Raw genomic sequence first — 20,123 nt, 5'->3', positions numbered from 1 at the left:
AAATGTGTGCAGCTGGTGACCTGGTGAATGGCTGCATGGCAAAACTATATAAAGAGTAAAATTTTGTTTCTGATAGCCTGGCACTTTGGAGAAAGGGAAGCACAGTTAAACTGATGCAGAAATGACATCAGATCTTTCTTAGTTGTATAAATAATAAAAAAAAAAAAGTTACAAGACTGTGGGATAGGCCAGAAAATAAATTCTGCTCTACGAAATAGATGTTACTATGGGATCTTTCAGCTACAAACTCTATAATTTCATCTGCAGTGGAGGATGAAAATTGATGCTTATGGGTAGGAATTATTTTTTTTTAATCAAAAGTGCAAGATAGCCTTAATTACCAAGGAAAATATAAAGTCTGTCTTCCAACTACTAGTAATTACCACATGCTTTTTAAATTGTGCCCCTCAAATATAATTTCGTTTTAAATTATGTGTATTTCTGCTTTTTTCCTCAATAAATAAGCCAGGGAAAATCAGCTAACCAGTGACCGAGTCAAGTTGTCCAGCTGATTGTATACTATTAGACAGTATAGATCTCACATATCCACTATACTACGGTATGGTGCAGCAATTAATTTGTTTTGTAAGTTTTGTCTTAATATCTTGAGTGAATTAATACTGGAAAAGTATTAGATACAGGAAAAATAATTCTGCTAAGCACAATGTTGTTGGACCACATCTGTGTTGTGTTCTGGTCTGGTAGCATTTTGTACATACATGAGGGTGAAGGCAGAAGGGAGTAAGACTCTGAACAGCACAGGAGGTCGTCAGGTCCCGAGTGGAAGGTGGAAAGTTGTTCCTGTCTGCTGTGGATTCTGGAGCAGCTTACAGCTCAGGCCAAATGCTGGAGTTGCTCTAAAGGACGTGAGTTTTGCCACAGCCTCACAAGTGAAAAACTGTCAAGTCTCCCCTGGATCTGACCTTGGCATGACATGCAGAGAGAACAGAGGTCCTGCAGATTTCTCCTGGAAGAGCCTTGTAGGGACTGAGGCTGGCCCTGTAAATGAAGCAAAGTTGAGCCGAATCTGTGATGTGAAAAGTCACATCTTAGTGACCACATCTCCCTAACAGCACCATCATGCCTGCACATGAATTGCAGATGCACGTGGGCGAAGTCAGACAAAAAAAGAGCATCTGAAGAGATGTGTCTGGACCTACAGAAGTGGCTACAGGCTTTCTACAAACAGAGAGGTACTGGTAGATAGCATTGTTATTTAAAAACAAATCTTAAATGTACTTGGTCCCTGTGTTAAGACTGCTATTTACAATTAGATTCAGCACAGTGGTCAGGGGAGCTCAAATAAATCTCTGTGTTCTTGACATCCCCTTGCATAAGAAGTGCTACTGTTGCATCTCCTCAGTCGTTTCATGACTTACAGGTTCAAAATTGTCCTTTTCTGAGTTTTTTATAAATCAGAAGACAAAAGGTATTTTTCTTGTGCCAAGGATGATGAAGAACAGACAGACTGGCCATTCAGAAAATTACCTGCTTCACTTGCAGCCCAGGCCTTGTAGTGTTTCAGTAACATCAGACTTGCTCTCTGAGGATGACTGGCACAAAGCCTGGTGTAAGAAAGGCCAGATGGTTCACTAGATGTGAGATATGATTCTTGGTTGGCAAACACGATGTAGGATCTTCAGCTAATGGTTTCATGTACATTGATGATGTGGCCATCCAATATTTTTACCTTTTCTATATCTCTTTCCTTTATTTCTATTCCTCCATGGAAGAGGTAAAAACATTGGTTCCCATGTCATGAGGGTCTCTTATGGGGGCCATGTAAAGTCCTTGACTTTAAAAATTTTTGGTTATATTTTTGCTGTAAGTAAAACAAGCGGGTCCCTTAGGCACTGTGATTCAAAAAGTTAATAACTTTGAAAAGATTTATATTCTTGTTATGGTTACAGCAGTAAATCTGGACATTCTTTTTTCAGATTTTTAATTTCCTAGCTTAGATTTCAAAGGTAATGCAATACATTTGTCATATTTTCTTGACATGGGAACAATCCAAAGTCCTGAAGTTGCAGATGCAATATTCTTTAAACTTCTTTCCTTCCTTCCAAGGAGCTTGAAGAGTTTCAGGTTCTTTGAGGACATCAGTTTTAAAATAGAGGGAGGCAAGGAATTCGGACAAGTCAAGCATACTTGATATAATAAGTGGATTTGGTTATTTCCATGATCGGTTGAAATTATTGTGGTGGCTGTTGAAGGACAAGTTTATTGAAAGGGAGAAAATGATTGTTCCTGCCCAGAAATTCTGTCCATTTAATGCAACAGTGGGTATGAAGAACTGGAGAATTATCAGTGCAGAGATATTTCTTATCTGCCTTCAGATAGGTCTATCTGAAAGAAATACAAGTGGGTATCAAAGAACTTTAGCATGACACAGTTACTTTAGAATCTGCCTGCAGACAATAATTTTATGAAATACTAAGGACAACAGTAAAAATTCACAAATGGAATTATATTAATGATCATTTTCCATAGCCATTTCGACATTACAAATACCATCATATCATACAAGTTATGCTTGCTGTAAGAACAATTTTAAATTTCTTCATGTATGTTTTCTGACTTTACTCTATCTTCACAAAAAGTGACAGTAGCTGCTGCCAGTGGATTGTGTAGGTAGGTGTTGGCCTTGGACTAGTCCTAGGCAATGCTGCAACAAAAGTCAATGACTTACCTGTTCCTGAAAGGGAATCTTCTAGTCACTTTCTGGGGTAAAGCTGCTATGAACTGGCTCCTTCCCTAGAATCTTTTCTACCTTGTAACTGTACACTTTCTTGGGAATGGAAGCCATGTAGACAACTATCACATGCTAAATGAAAGGGTTTCCAAGGTAATTTGCATCTGTGCTGAAACACTCTGCAGGTAACTACTCTGTACTGGGCTAATTCATGCTTGATGTAGTTCCTTTTAGCTGAGTTTGGTGACCAGAACTCCATGCTGACAAATCTCTTAAATAGTTACACTTCTAAGTCAATATTTATGATGTAAGTAGGAATATGTGAATGAGAATTCTAAGAATATGAGTGAGAAACCTTATCCTAAAAATAAGGAGATCACCTGTTTTATGAAGGACGAAAAATGTTTGGTATACAGCAAACCTTGTTTTAGGGTAGTTCTTTTGCAGCAGACACTTCATCTTGGGTATAAAACATTTGGTTGCACAGGTACACAAACTAAAAATGGAAGAAATATGTTAAAAATAAAATAAGTTATTGCCCACTCTTTTTAACTGGAGTGCAATTGTCACTGAATTTTGAATTTGATAGCTAGAATGTTAAAAAAGTTTGGATTTGGTTTCAGGAAGTTTGCTTTTTGTTTTTGTTTTATGGGGTTTTTTCATCTATAAAGGCAACTCTGCCAGTCTGATGACTATATTTTTTAAAACTAAAATATACAAGAATTATAAAAAATTACAAGAATTTGGTCCTGCTTGAGCAGGGGTTTAGTCCAGATGATCTTCAGAGGTCCCTTCCAGCTTCAACCATTCTGTGATTCTGTGATAAAATTATGCATTTCTTCAAGCTGTGTAAGCCAGTGTGTATCCTGATACATCCCTGTTCCCTCTGGAGGTTAATAAGTAAACAACGTGTGCTTTAACGTAAGAAGGGTTACCAAAAATGTATCCAGGGAACCGCTTTTTGAGTGAGGTTTGTCTTTTAACAGAGTAAGTTCTGTGGAAAACACCTTCCTCAAAATACCTCAGAAAATAATAAAAAAGTGTTTGAGGGTTGGGAATGTAATCATCCTGGTGTTTCAACAAGAGAAGTTTTTCACATTCATCATGTTGACAGAACCTGTGACTTTTTCAGTGGATTGTTTTTAATGGAAGGTTTCAATGGGTAAAGCCCGGTTTCTAACCTCTTCCATTGTTTCCTGCCTTGTTTTCTTGTGAAGAGGGCTGCCAGCTCCTTCCAGTGACACCGCAGGGAGTGTGGGAGGGCTATGCAGAGGCTCTCTGCTGGGAAGGACGTCTGGATCCCCAGAACCCTGCTCTGGATGGGAGGGAAATCAGCAAGCAGAAGGCGGCAAGCTGTGAGGAGGATTTTACTAGAGTGTGGACTTTGTTTTGATTCAATTACGCACTGATTAATGTTAACAAAAATGTAAGATGAACGTTATACCCAGCTAATGGATTGGGTTCCATGAGTTAATCGACAAAGAGCAATATTTCTTCCTTTTTTTTGGATGACTGCATGGCAAATGCATTTGTTTTAGATAACAGTCTCTGGTTTCCATGGGGATCGTCCTTCTACTTGTTAAAGGTATTATTAAGAATCTTTCGCATTATTTGAATTATTGCTAAGAGCTAGTATTTCAAAACTATCTCAGCTCTTGATGCCTGCATCAACATTTTGTGTCTGGTAGTTAGATCCAACTTGGAAAAGGAGCAAAAATATTTTTTGCTGCTTTGAATTAGACTAATGCTCTCTAACATTTCATGCTCAGAGAATGTTATTTCTTGTAGATACAATGAACTTATAAAGGCTAGAAGGATGTCTGGGCAGCATGCTGTGTTGGATCCTCCTGTTTACTTTCTCAGTGCACTTCTGTGCAACTTCATATAGTATGTAGCTGCTTATCTGTGGTATTTCCCAGTGGGATGACTGGAAACAACCATTTTTTCAAGCTGAATGCAGTGGAATTTGTATGTAGTACATGGAGATTTTATTGAATGGTGATAGTTATGATCTATCAGAGGATATAATGAACTCAGACCTTGTTTGGCAGGCTTCTAATGTGAAAGTAGATGCTTATCATGCACTGGTTACTTTTAATATTTCCTATTCCTCTTTTTACTTGAAGAAATTTTCGAAGGCACAGACAAGCTGGATACTTACCTCCTGCTTATTTGGTCTGTGTACTGACAAGGTTGTCAATTAACGTTGGGTGTAGGAAGGGTTTTACCTAGACACAGCTCATTCTCTGAGAAGACCAAAGATACACTTTTCCTTTTTAAATTCAAAACATTTCATATTTTTCTTTCAGTGGTGGAATTCTGTGCAACCGGGATGGGATTTGCTTTGTAATATGATTTTTATAAGTGACACTCATGTCCCAGGCAGTATTGACTTACAGGAAATATCAAGATGCTACATTTTCCTATTGCTTGTTCACTCCATGTACATAACCAGTACAATCCCATTATGAAGCTTGAACCCCAAGGTTATGAGCCCTAGACCAGTTATCCAGCAGAAATACCTCAGAAACTAACCCATGGTAGAAAATGACAGCTTTGCCCACTGTGAGGATGTGCAACATCCCAGTACAGTTGTAAGCCAAGGAGAATACTGGTGTTAGACTATGTCTTTCATGGGTTCAACAGTGAATGACTAATACACACAGAAAAGTGCCTCTAGACATTGTGAAAAGATTCAGAGCACGATTGCTATAATGCTTGTTGAATTGCCTTGTTGCCTGGAACATTGTTATTCCATGGAAAGGAGTTGCTAGGGAAAGATGAAGGGCAAAGAAATGGGAAATGCATGCAGTTTTATTCTGAAGCTTCTTAATATTTAATGCTGTGAAAGTTTCTGGTGCAATTTTTTTTCCAGAGTGGGTGGCTTTGAGATGCATGAAGGGAAATACTTGATTTGAAGGCCTCAGCAGAAAGATGTACTAGTCTATACTGAAGCTGATCTGATTCATCAGAGCAGCTTATTAATATATAAATTACTCATAGTTGCAAGTGGAAAAAGAATATTTCTTTGAGGGATATTCACTCATTAATTTTCCAGTGTCCCAAGTGGACAATTGTGTCTGCTTATCCTTTCTTCCCCTTTCAGGTTCTAACTTTATTTTGTCTGTCTGAAGATTTCTTCATCACCTTAGAACCAGTATTTCTTTTATGCTTTATTATTTCCACTTCCATTTAGGATCAATCAACACCAGAGCTAATTTCATTTCCTTATGACTCTCTGATGTATAAATGACAATATGACATAATTTGTAGAAGTAATTCAACAGTTGAGAATCTGGAGTCTTGAATGAAGCTTCTCTGTAGAACCGCGAAGAGTAGTTCAGGAGTTCTGTAGCAGCTTCTAAAATATTAATGAAAAACTGTTTTCTTTTATTTTTCTATTCTTCGCTTATATTCATTCTAATAGAGGTGAAACTTGCTGTGGAAGTAAGGTTATAAAATCAATGCAATTCAAACTAGATAAAAGATTTAAATTAAAAAAACCTGCAAACAACAAAAAAACCCAGCTTCTCTCCTACTCCAGGGCATTGTAATAATAAATTATTACTATGTGAGAAGTACTTCTTCAATAACTTGAGAGTTAAGAGATATTTTTGAAAGTGAGTGGTTTGATTGACTGAATATCTCCTAGCAACTTAGGAAGCTTTAAGTACAACTGATTGAATACTGCCTGTGGAATATATTGTCAAGCCCAAAGCACCTGACAAAACCAGATGATGATTCCATTCTTTAAAACACATTAGATGGTAAATATATAACTCAATATTTTGACAGCTACCAAAAAGGAATTTACATAAGAGACATCACACAATATATAGTAAGTTGAATTCAGAATGGCTTTCAAGTATTGCGGACCTAAATGGTATGCCTGTGAGGTAGATTTTAAAGTTAATACCACATGCTTCTATTGAAATGGTACACTGTTTTATCAAGAAGCTTTCTGGTATTTCTTGTTACTTGCCACTTAGTATACACATTGGCCATGTGAATCAGATACGATCTTGCTTGGATTTTATGTGGGCAACCATAGGATAACTCTACTCAGCAAATAAAAGCTTGGGGTTTTTTTATCGGTCAGAGGAAATATCAAGCCAAAGAATGGTAGTGTCAACAAAGAGGAGTGTGAGGGGCTGCAGCTGCTTTTTCATATCTCAATCAGCAGCTTAAAATGCTGTTTTCTCTTGTGTATATTTGTAGGTACCCCACAAAAACACTAACAAATCTGGCTGCCTCATAAATCAATTACACTTCAACTCAAAAGAGCTTCTGGTAAGTGTCTACAATATATAGTATCAACAACATGTGATGTTGATACAGTCTGCAGCAAGAACAATTTAACTTTTCTTGGAGGTAGGAAGCTAAACTCAACTCTGCATGCTGTCCAGCAGCAGCAGCAGGGTAAATGGAGTTGTCCTAGCAAGCAGTACTTTTAAGCTGATAGCTTTGGTTGATCTGGTGCTCAATACATCTCCAGGAGAAATAAAATAAAGGAGAATCACATTTTATTAAGATGATACTGGCCTTTACCATGTAGTTACTGCTAGTGCAAAACAACTAGCTCACACGTGAGCTATGCACTGAGCACAGCTGCATAATTTGGCCAATGCTGAGAATTTTACTAATTTACTAATATCTGTCATTCAGGAGAATTTTTGCCTGGTGTGCTGGGTAACAAAGAATGATTGCAGTATTTCTTCAGTATGAAAATTTGAACACAGTTTAATCACTCTTGTGCACTGAGCTATTACATTTTATTTTAGTCTTGGATTTGCTGTCTGGTAAGACAATTTAACGACTGTCTGTTGCTTAGTATCTTACAGATAGAGAGGTATTTAATAAACTACATTAGAATTGATTAGCTAGGGGATAGTATCATCAAGCGATATGTGTTTCACCGGAGATTTTTCTCTATTAAAACCACTGTGAAGAATTACTAGGGGGAGTTGTATAAAGTATGTTTGCTTTCATTTCTTTGTCAGATCATCTCATAAAAGGGTGAAAGCTTTCTGAAAATAACTCTGATGCCTTGTAAGTTTACAAAGACTACTTGTGAAACCCCCAAGAAACCTTTGCATGTTTTTGTGCTGTTCTTATAATGTTTGTGTGACAAACATTTAGCTGAGACATTAGGCACCCTTCAGTTTCAATTGGACAACTTACTTAGAAATATATGATCTGCATGTATCTTTTAAAATGTGTGCTTCTAACTAGCTCTGGTCACCTTGCACATTCACCTGCTGCCTTTCAGTTTTAACACACTCTGAAAGTTTGTATTTCCTGTTGCTGTCAGTGAGTCTTCAAATGCTCTGTCTGAAGATGGCACTAAAATGACCAGGTGTTAGGTGCTGCAGCCTGAGCCAAAACGGTGTCTGTGCAGGCATGGGTGGAAAGCTGGGACCAGGTTACGTGATGTAGAATGTGTGTGCCCTGCTCAGCTCTGCGAGCAAAGATCCTCCTGCCTCCTTAGCTCTGCACTAGTACATCTCCATCTGCTTGGGTACCACAGAAGGTGCCTGCCAACAGTGTTTGATCAGTGTAAGTTTGCTGCCTCTTATGTGTCACCTGCCCTGGGAGGGGAATGCCAGAGCCAAAAAGACAGGGAGCAGGGAAGTCTGAACGGGCTGTCTGCTTCTCAGCGCCTCTCCCTCCTTAAGATCGCTGCCCTCTGCCCCTATAAACACAGGGGAAAGGGACTTCTCAGTCTGAGCAGACCAAGGAAGAGCTATTGTTGAGACAACGTGTGGTGTGGTTCCGTGTATCCTGAGTCCGTGGAGTTGAGTGCACTCTAGGCAGTTTGCAGCAAGTAGTTAAGTACCGGTGTGTGATTTTCACTGCCAGCCATTGTGGGCTGACCTGTCTTTGGGAGTTTTTCTGCACGCATAAAATGTACTTTGGGCAAGTAAACATTTCTGTGGTCATATAGTGGTTGTCTGCATTTCCTTCACCTATAGTACTGTCCTTAACTTGTATTAATTGGAAGTGGCAAAAGCATTAAGAATTGTGGATGTTTTGTGGCATTCAAGATAAGACTTCAATATTAAATTAATCTCCATTTTTGCACTTTTTTTTTTTTTTTTTTTTTTTTTTTTTTTCCCTGGTAGCACTCATTTCTTTCTTTTTAATTAAAAAAAGCAAACATCTCACTAAAGTCAGGTTTTTAAAGGAGAGATAAAATCCTGGATTCTGAGTGTGAGTTTGCTTGCATCTTGGTATGCATTAGATGGGGCTCAGAGCTACATGTCGTAAGAAAAGATTGCTTCATTTACTCTTGTACTGTTGTTGTGTGAGTTAGAATCATAGGGAAATTTGCCATGGAAAATTTGTCAATTTGTTTCTATGATACAATATATCTGTCTGGGATCTGGATAGAGTAAGTTACCATCATAAGGGAAAAACACTGTCTTAGCTAATGCTGGTTTCTCTCTGTACTTCTGCTTCACTGCCATCTATTCACCCTATTTGAAACAAATGTGTAGAGCTTGAATATCCAAACTAGTGGGTTGCATTCTGTGTGTACTGTTGTGAAATTATGTCCATCGAGTCTTTTTGGTTTTTGCCTGTCTCATTTGTTTAATTACATGTTACTATGTTTATATAGAATCTCTTGGGGAAAAAAAAAACAACATTTCTTCTGGATGTGACTTCACATAGGCCTGTGTGTGCGAGTGGAAAGAAAAGCAAGCTGCTGTGATCCACTTACACAGAGGCGAACAGATTAAAACCATACTTTTATATTTTAATTATGTTTATATTTAATTACAGTGTATTTTTATATTAAAAAATTATGCATTAATTACTAAAATATAAACCAGCAAATGTCAATATTTGAATATTTAGGATGGCTCATTTAATGCAGGAGGCAACGTAAGCATCTAAAACCACGGTTTGGAAATCCTACTTAGGCATTTGCCTCTGAAATTCCTTAATTCATTCATTACTGGAAGCTGAGAGGAGATAGCTGGGGAGTAATTGTTTTCAGTCACCCAATTTATAAAGCCACTAGCCATTACAGACTTTTTAGTTTGAGCAGTGTGATGGTTCAATCAGGGACTTCTGGCAAACTCCAAACAAGTATTTTTATTTGTGGTAGTAGGGAACATTCAAATCTGTTAAAATTATTGTTGTTGGGTTTTGAGGGTGGTTGGCAGTTTTTTTGTTTTTTTTTTTTTCTTTTCTTAATCCTTCCTGTCTCTGCTTGCAGGTAACATCATGGTGCTGTGGTCAACTTGCAGAACATCGGTACTTAAATCTGTAACAAACCGATTCATTAAGAATTTGGCCTGCTCGGGGATCTGTGCCAGCCTAGTCTGTGTGCCTTTTGACATTGCTCTTAGTGCCAGTCCGCACTGCTGCTGGTGGATCTATACGATGCTCTTCTGCAGAATTGCCAAATTTCTGCACAAAGTCTTCTGCTCAGTGACCATCCTTAGTTTTCCAGCCATTGCTCTTGACAGGTAAGAGAGGAAATTTGCCAGGATCCTTGATCTTTCGTTATTTTTTCCTCCCTTTGAAACCCTTTTCTCCCTTTCATATTGGTCTTGCTCTTGTTCCAGTGCTTTGCTCACAGTGTACAGCTTCTTTCTAGAATGTATTGGGATAAATGTTCTTCTCTGTAACATTGAAAACCTTACTTTTCAGTTTACTCTGATGTCTCTGGACATTTATAAAGGACTTTGAGTCTAAAGTTTTGTCTTCAGAGAAGATTTTTATCCTTTTTTTCTTCATGTTAATGGCTGTTGTTCAGTAATGGAACTTGAAAGCAGACAACTTCAGACTATAGACAAAGTGCACATTTTTAACTGTGGAAGTTGAAGGACACTGCCTGTTAGAAGAATTTACCAATGCCTGAGGTAGATTGTCCATCAATTGCAAATTTCAAATGTAGATTTGTTTAAAAAACTCCCCCAAACAATATTACTACAACCAAAATTAATTCAGAGAAGTTTTGTATGTAGAAGAACAGGCTAAAAGGAAAGTGGCCCTTTGAACTATCCAATTTCCTGGATTCCATTCATCTTGCTTGTTATTATTAGCAGTCACTGATCCCACCTAAATCCACAGCTCTATCATCTTGACAGTGACTGGAAGTTAGGTATTTTTGGGAAGGATAGATACTGGTTTAATACAGGTTACATTACTAAAACAGTGGATTTATACATGTTGGGTAAAATTATTGTTAGTCTGTTATCGTGTCTCACCACAGAATATGTTAGCTCTACAAAAACAAACTGTATACCTAATAAAGTCACGTCTCTTACTTTAACATTAATGTCTTGATAAATGCATTTTTGTGATCTTCCTCACAAAAAGCACAAACTGCTTATAATGTTAAGTATAAAAGGATAGGTCTCTCATGAAAACTCTGTGAGCTTAGAAGTGCAAAGTAGTAAGTAAACAATGAATCACTGCCTGAAATTTGAAATGCATGTCAGAGATGCACTTTTAAATTTTTTTAAATGCACAGATGTTCAGTGTTTGACTGCTGTTTTGCTCAGGGTCTTGCCAACCAGAACTTGTGCAAAACAAAACCCCACTGTACTTCCAGTAGATGGGTACAGGTAATTTGTGACCAACAGCTTTTTCCAAATATCCAGCGAAAAAAATCTATCCTAAAGCAGCTTTTCAAATAAAATGCGAGTCCAGCCTTTCAATGCAACATATCTATGCCTCTATCATGTTTTCTGAAATTTTGTGCTGTGTGCAATAAACTGTCCAGTTTACAAGTAAGTAAATGATGAAATCTTCAAAATAATGTTAATACACATCAGCCAAAGTGATATAGTCCTAATTATTGAAAGAATTTTTCATCACCAATAATGTGTTCTTGAAATTTTTTCTTTTTACAGACAGACCTTCAAAGGCAGACCCTTGTGGAGTTTTTTTCCCCTCTCTCATAAGCATGTAGTCAGTTGGCAACCCAGTTAGGGATCTCGGACATTATGCTCAGACAGCTCCTGAGAGGCTTCTCATAAGCACTATGCTCGTTATAGACTTCAGCGTTTGCATTGTATCAGTTGTAATTTTTATTTTTTTCCCGACAGGTACTACTCTGTTTTATACCCTCTGGAAAGGAAAATATCTGATGCAAAATCCCGAGACCTGGTTATCTATATCTGGGCCCATGCAATAGTGGCCAGCATTCCAGTATTTGCTGTGACCAATGTGTCTGATATTTATGCCATGTCCACCTGTTCTGAATCTTGGAGTTACTCCCTTGGCCACCTGATATATGTCATCATCTATAACATCACCACTGTGATTGTACCAGTGGCGGTGGTATTTCTCTTTATGATCCTTATTCGCAGAGCACTGAGTGCCAGCCAGAAGAAAAAAGTCATCATAGCTGCCTTAAGGACCCCTCAGAATACAATTTCTATCCCTTATGCCTCCCAGCGAGAAGCTGAGCTTCATGCTATGCTACTTTCCATGGTTATGATATTTATTTTCTGCAGTGTACCCTATGTGACTCTGGTGATTTACCGCACCATACTCAATATTTCAGATATTTCAGTTTTCTTGCTCCTCACTGCCATTTGGTTGCCCAAGGTCTCTCTGCTGGCCAATCCTTTGTTATTTTTAACTGTAAACAAATCAGTACGGAAGTGCTTAGTGGGGACATTAGTACAGCTGCACCGAAGGTATAGCAGGAGAAACATTGTCAGCTCAGGTGGTGTTGCAGATGCTAATCTGGAGCCCAGTGTCCGTTCGGGGAGCCAGCTTCTGGAGATGTTTCATATTGGGCAACAGCAAATCTTCAAGCCAACGGAAGATGAGGAGACTGAGACCAAATCCTTTGGCTCTGGTGACTTTCAACAGAAAGAAATTCCTATCACCAATCTAGAGGTAGGAGAGACTTCAGTTCACAAATTAATATCACAGACAATTGCAGACTCTGCAGCTCAGGTGGCACCAGCTGTGCCCACAGAAGCTGATATGGTAAATGACAAATATTCCATGCAGTTTGGTTTTGGACCCTTTGAGCTGCCTCCACAGTGGCTTTCAGAAAACCGAAACAGTAAGAAGCGACTCCTGCCTCCTTTGGGGAATACCCCCGAAGAGCTAATCCAGACGAAACAGCCTAAGTGTAAAGCAGAAAGAAAAATCAGCAGAAACAATAAAGTCAGTATCTTTCCCAAGGTGGATTCTTAGTAAGAGCAGGAGCTTTAAGTGACAGAGAAAGGTCACCTTCTGTTATATGTGTGATCCCATGGATCTTTGTTATGCTGAAATTTGTTACAGGCTGATTTTTTTGGTGCCAAATATAATTCAAACAAAAGGGAAATGTATATACAAGTGTTCCTTATTATTATGTTTTCATGAAAATAATATATCAGGAGATGCTGATTCTTAGTTTTACCTGTGAAATCCCTACAATGATACCTGCCTGATTAACTTCGAAAAAGTACACATGGCTTTGGGAACACTGTATGGCTGAAGTATGGAAATACAGTGGTCAGTTGGCTGGGAAACCTCGTGTTGTATTAAAATGGACTGGTTATCAAAGTAACTTAATAGTAAAGACTGTAGGGAGCAGAAGACAGATGCAAAATGGGTAAGTAACTTAACCTCCTGTAAAGGGACACAGCAAGGTTCTGCACATTCCATTAATGAAGATGGACTATTAAGTATATCTGTTTTCTGTTAAGCCCATTTCTTCAGACCAGTGTTAAAAATAAAGCTTGCTGGACTTTTTGCACAAATTAGTTACCAATTATCTGCCAAACATCTAAACTTTTTAGAGACCTAAAATATTATTTTTTGGCTTAAAATTCTGCAAAGCCAAGGATATCCAAATTGTCATGTGTGTCAAACCTGAGACTTTGGGTTTTTTTAAAAAAACCCACTATATATTCTTGTAGTTTTAAGTAAAAAGGAGACCATGGAGGACAAATCCTGACTGCAGTAAACAAGTATGTATGTGCCAAGGGCATAAATAGAATACTTTGATCCTGTGATATAGGGCATATACAAATGTCCCAATAGTGTAATGTATGTATTTTGTGTAACCAAGAGTCAACCTGAAAACAGACTCATCTGCTGGTGCACTCTGCCATTTTCTTGCTAGCAAATGAAAGAAATGGGTCAGAAATGCTATTAGCCTTGTATTGAACTGCTGAGTGAGGAGGCTGATAACAGACCCCCAAAAGCAAGGTTTATTAGTGCCGTTGCTCACTATTGTCAGAGGGAAGTTTTCCTTCTACCTTCACAGATACCAACCATCCTACTCCACTTGTCCCACAGAGTAGTAGACCACCCAGTGTATGAACACAAGAATTTCAAATCTGGTGCCTAATTCCTGAGTGAATCGGAGTCATGCCATCCCTAGTATCAGCACACCAGCCATACTATGAGAGTCAGGCATTGTGCTGCAGCTTGCCCCCCTGCATTGTCACAGGCATGTTGTCTCGTTTATACTAAGTGTGAATTTTAAACTGTATCAGTCTGTTAGATGACCTGAAACTATTGTAACCCTGGCATTTTAATCCTTGTTCAGTTGCGAGTAGTCTTTCCTTCTTCCTTATCTGCATTCACTGTTGTCTTTGTGGGTAGTTTCTTAAAAGCACAATCTAGTAACATCTGTGTATTCCTTGTGGTTCTCCTGTACTTTAGCCCTTTGGTGCATGCTGAACCTTTATCTGTAGTTAATGCCTGTTTATGAAAGTAGTTTTCTTTAAAGCATACTTTTAAAAGGACAAGGTGAAGAATCTTGCCAAGATCACAGTAACATACTAAATTCAACCAGTTAATGTTAAAAGTGAGAAAAAATTCTGCTGAAGCAGAATTTGGAGATGTACCTGTTATTCCTTTGATATGTTTGAAGAAAGTCAGCAGCTTACGATGGCTCCAAGGTGGTGGATTTCTACAAGGCATTAAAAGCAAATGTTTTAATAAAAATGTATTTTAAAAAAGCTTATAAATTACCATGTAAATTATGTTTTTCTCCATTTCCTCTTTGGTTTCAGTGCACTTCACTTCTTGCTAGTTCAGGAACATCTCAGCTTGGGAGTGAGGAACAGTCTTCAATGGGTCCAGATGGGTGGTGGGAACCCCAGCTGCCCTGCTTCTTAGATTACAGAGATGAGAAGGCAGACATAGCTTGCCTGAAATCAGACAGAAGAAATATTCCAGGAAAAGGTGTTCCTTCTGTGGCAGAGGTAGAGAAGTACCATATCAGGCATTTTCTTTTGAGTGTTGATAAAAAGTAATTTTATGGAGTGTTTGTTTTTTCCAGAGTTAGTGAAAGAACAGATGCCATTCAGAAAATCCTAAAACCCTCAAAAGCAAAGAATGAGTTATAGTTTCCTTATGAATTTTGGTTAATTTAGTATTTATGGCCCATTTACATATAGATACTGGCAAAGTCTCTGTGATGAATGAATGTGGATAAATGATTCCTCAACTCCTTTGAGGAAAGCAAACTTAGTTTTGTCCTTTTCAGCTCTCATGTTGCGTGAAATGCCAGTGATAAATTCAAAGAGCCAAACTGCATAGAATTTAGTTTTATCATATCTGAAAAGCAAGGGTCTGTGGTAGTTTTTGACTGTTAAGACAAAACCATCTTTTTCTTTCAATGAGGACACATGTAAAAACTTGGTTGTATTTTTTTAGCAGATTGTATCTGAAGACATTGAAACCTTTCACCAAGAAATTAACTGAGGTGGTTTAAAGAATTACTTGGGAATGTTTTGGTTTAGTCCCTCTTTCAACAGTTTGTCCATGTGAATTTTTAAGGAAAGTGGAAAAAAATAAACAAAAGCACATCTCTGTAAAATTCATAATACAGTCTCTGAGCTAGAATTGTCTTCGGAAAACAGTAATACAGGAAACTCTTTATGCAAGATGGAGTATGTGACTTGTAGAGTTTGATTTTTAACTTAATCTTAGACAGGGTAAAATGTTCCGCAGCATCCAATATGGAACAAAAAAAAAAAACCAACCCCAAGACTTGTTTTCTTCTTTGTCATCATATTAAAGATAAGCAAAAGCGGAGGATTTTTTTGTTGTTGTTGCTATGGTGGTTGTTTTTAATACCACAGGTGTTGGTAAAATAAATTTTTCTCTCCAGATTATTGATGAAAGAAAGTGAAGTGTAAAGCAAAACTGTGGGAATTGAAGAAGTGAAAGCCTAGGGTAATTTGGCCTGTGCACATAGATTTAAAGGCTATATCTTGCTACTGGAGAATAAACTTGAAGGAAGGAAAGTTAAAACTCATTATTCTAGCACTTAGGGGGGAAGAAGATAGAAAATGGAGCTCATATTAAAGGAAGAAATCATTTAAAAAGTATGAAAAGACTATGGGGACAATGTCAATTTACTGTTTCTAGATATTCTTAAGAAATATTGTTAAATTCAGACAAACATGTAAAAATGAAAAAAAGAAAAAACTCACAGACCTTGAGCACCAAATAATTCTATATTGGTTGGCTACTTGGCAACAGTGTATTTTGCACAGTGGGTAAACTTCCAGAGAAAAGCAGTTGTTTTCCAGAAACCCTGTATCTACTTCATCGGTAGCAGATACAACCCTGTAACTCTTCTATTCTGCTCCCTGTTTCTGAGTATATAGCCAGTGGATTGTATCTTGAAGAACGGAGAGGTAAGCCAGGCAGTGGTTCCAGATCAGTAGGACTGGCTCTTAGCAGCTGGTTCCAGCTAAACAGGAGCTGTCCCATAAGCTGCTGTGATGGTAACCAGCTCTGGGGGTGATTACATGTCCCACAGAACTCGGGTAGTTCCTCTCATTCACGTCACCTGACCTTGCACTGCATAATTTGATAAAGAAACTAAACATTAAAAAAGAAAAAATCTCTGCCCTCTAATCTTATTTGATATGTTACTGTGTAATTGTGCTTTAACCTACGTAGGAGTCAGTATGACATAATCAAGGTGTTGAGGTTTCTTTTCTTTTCTTTTTTTTTGAGTTTAAAGGATTCACCCTCCTCCAAAAGATATGGCTGAAGTTGTTGCTTTCAAACTTAAACATTCTTACCTCTTCAAAAGGCTGCTTCTTATTTTGGTTGAAGTGACTGTCTCTGTGCAAAGTAGGGATATTAGAAGGATTTCGAAACGAGTTGTAATGATGTCTTTAACTATCAAACTGGGACCACAGCGTTAGTCACTGCAATCTTCAGTAATTCGTAATTCAAGGACAGTTTAGGAATACATAACAAAAGAAAACACATCTTGTAGAAAATTGCAGAACTTCAGATGCAGATGCTTTTTGCACTCATGAGCAAGTTCATTCCTCCCCTCCCCCGGAGGACACAGAGGGAAAACAGCAGGCACCAGCCTGATATCATCTTTGTTCCCTGTCTATTTTTAAGTTGCTAAAGCAGCCAAAGGTGATGAAGCTGATTTTTCTGGTTGCTTTCTTCAGGGACAGCAATACAGGAGTGGTATGCAGAAGGATTCCCCATCTCAGGGAAAGCCTCTCTGCACATGCATAGGAGCAGTTCTCTTGCTTTTCTGTGAGGAGAAAGTGGACTATTTTTTAAAGAAAGCGTGAGAAATATCAAGTTAGATCCCATTCTTGAATACACATTTGTTAGCACAAACCAGGGTTTCTCTACACAGTTGTTCTGCACCCTGAGGTTCCCTATGGCTAAACATAATGCACTGAGATGGTGATTTACTCCAGAAAACTCCTTTGTGCACAGTACTTACCTAAGCAGTAATCTATCTTCTTTGCCTCCATTTTCTGTAAAAATAAGCCCTCTACTCTTGCCTCAATCATATCCTAAGCCAGAGAGGAAGGTCCTCAGACACTTGTAGGATCTCATACTTCTGCTCCCCTTGCACCTGTCTGGTAGCAAACCCCAACACACTGCACCCCATGGCACTGAGGCATTTCAGAACAACACAGTTTGTTTCAATCTCCTGCTTCCTAAACTCTGTTGTTTTCCAGCAGAAGAGGATGTGGCAGCAAGGAAGACAGTCTTGTCAAGGCTGGACCTTTCCCAATGCAAGTCATAGAATGAAACCTGGATTTATTAAGAACAATGGAAGTTCTACCATTGACTCTGGACTTAGAATTTTAGTTTAGCCTCTCCTCCTCAGCTGACAGGTTACTATGTTGTATCACTATTACTGATGGAGCACACTGCAGAATTCTACTCATCTTCACTAAGGATAAGTTGGAATTGGGCCCAAAATTCCTGCTTTTTGCCCTTGACATCATCTACTTGTCTTTTTCAAGAAAAGGGTCTGTTTATTCCCCTAACATTTAGGAGAACTAATATAATGAACATTACCTGTGCTTGTCCTGATCTGAGTACTAGAACTGTTAGTGTACCTTACAAATACTGCCTGTGGTAAAGTAAAGCTAGTTGAGATGAGTACACAAAAGAATATTAAAAATATCAAAGACAAATAACTACTAAACATTAAACAAAGTCTTGATAATTTGCTCTCCAACCTGTATGAGACAATGAAAGTGCTCTGGCTACCTATTCATGTATTAAAGTGTTGTTCAGCAGAGGAGGATGAAGATAAAGAGTTCCCTATATTTTCCCCCTTATTTGTGTTTCTTCTTGATTGGTTTAGGAAAAAAAAGATAAATGAATTCTGTTACTATGGTGACTGTGTTCTGAGTATCAAGACAACTTGTCTAAATGCATCTTCATCATGTCGTAACCTATCTTTTAGGATGAAAAGCACATCTTGGAGTGTTTTACCCTTCCTAGACACAAAAGTTTTTTTTCCAATTCAGCCTCCCCCATTTTTTTTAAAAATCATCATACTCTTTGTTGTTCTTTCTAGTTCAAACTTCATTATAAATACACCTGTAATGGTTTTCAGATTCTGTAATATTTAATGATGTTTACAAAGTTCAGTCCTCTTACTGGAGATGAAGACTTATGGTCCAATTTGTAGGATTTGAGGAGAACTCTGTGAACTTGTTCTTTTCCTCTGTGGGTCTTCTAGGACACATAACACTCACAGATCATAAGATCAACTGTGGTTTGAGATATCCCTGCTAAGCCATTATTACTCTCGGGTGCGACCACCTCATTGAAAACCTTCACTGGTTCTGTGTGGACAAACAGCTGTAAGGAGCCTATTCCTGCACCACTTGCAAAGGATTTCTGTGTCCGTTTGTTAACAAATGCAGAGCTGGACACTCCTTTCATGGGCTCTTCTGAGTTGTAGGCAGTCTGTAATATGAGAAGCTGATAGCAAGTCAAACTGCCAGCTGTTGAGCATATATACTCTACTCTGAGAATAAATAAATATTGGGTAGTTAGACCTAGCTGATTTCATACCTCATTATGCATAGCTGATATCATTCCTAATACAGCAGAAGTCAGAGTTTACTAGTTCTAAACTGTATTGTCCATTCTGCTCTCTTCTCCTTGTCATTACTGGCCTTAGATACTCAACTTGTGGATGTAAATAATCAGTCTCCTATTCTTGCTTCAAATCATGACCTGCACCATGTGGAAATCACCACACATTCCAAAGACCACTATGGTATTGCATGAGTAATTGCGGGATTTATGTTAGAATTCTAACATACCTGGAGCTCAACATGCTTAGGAAGGAGGCTAAAATACACATGGTTCACAACTGTTATTTACTGTATTTGTCCTCAGCTCTGAACTGTAAACCACATTGCATCATTACTACACCAAATAACAAGAAAAATTGTTCTTCTCTTACTGGCACTTCCAGGAGTGTGACAGTAACATGCCATATGCTGTAGGCATCAGTAAAAACTCTACTGCACACAGCAAATACATGCCCCAAGAAAGTAAGGTTTTGTCAGAATTATTTGTCAGTCAGAACCTTAACTTACTTTGAACAAGATGCAGTTTGTTTCTTCAAATTGGTTCTTGTAGGTTTTTGCCAGCAGTGAAAACCTGATTTTAACATCCATGGATATCAAATGAAGTTGTAGGGGCCAGTAACTGTGTCTACAGTTTTTATTAACTAATATAATAGGATTAGGAATTAATCCTCACATCCTATTTAAATGTAGAGAAGTAAAAAAGGGATGGTATTAGAAAGGTACTTACACTCCCCTTATTAATTAAATTCCTTCTTAACAGTGAATATTCAGGTAAAACCCAGTGATCACAGTATTAGTTTTAACGTGTTTATTTAAAAGTAATTCAACTATCATTTACAAGCAAACATGACACAATTTATGCAGGAGACTAGACAAACAGACTACCAAAAGAAATAATTCACAGCATCGATCTACTCAATACAGTAACCAGTAACTAGGTTTTTTTGCTGACGGATTAAACACTGGAGCAAAAAATTGTTCTTTTATGAAGCGGGGAAGACAGCAGCTACGAGAATGATGCCACCACGAGGAGGGTTTCGGGCCAGGCCTACAACACGCCGGCTGTGCGGGCGATGACCCCGCGGCCCCCGCTCCGGGCCAGGGCCCGCCGTGGGGCCCCG

The 20,123-nt window shown here is 38.3% G+C and overlaps 1 protein-coding gene across 1 annotated transcript in view; it reads left to right on the top strand.

Moving 5' to 3' along the window:
* The window catches only part of GPR176 (G protein-coupled receptor 176), a 44,571-nt gene extending 29,954 nt beyond the window's left edge, over positions 1-14,617 (top strand). Inside the window, exons 2-3 of the mRNA XM_026850061.1 lie at positions 9,915-10,167; positions 11,755-14,617. Coding sequence (XP_026705862.1) covers positions 9,915-10,167; positions 11,755-12,862 — 1,361 coding nt within the window. The 3' untranslated portion in view covers positions 12,863-14,617. The remainder of the gene's footprint in view (positions 1-9,914; positions 10,168-11,754) is intronic.
* The last annotated feature ends 5,506 nt before the right edge of the window (positions 14,618-20,123 follow it).

This window comes from Athene cunicularia, assembly GCF_003259725.1.
Source record: "Athene cunicularia isolate RWA chromosome 5 unlocalized genomic scaffold, athCun1 chr5_part1, whole genome shotgun sequence".
Classification (NCBI taxonomy): Eukaryota; Metazoa; Chordata; class Aves; order Strigiformes; family Strigidae; genus Athene; species Athene cunicularia.
This window is presented reverse-complemented; position numbering and strand designations above follow the sequence as displayed.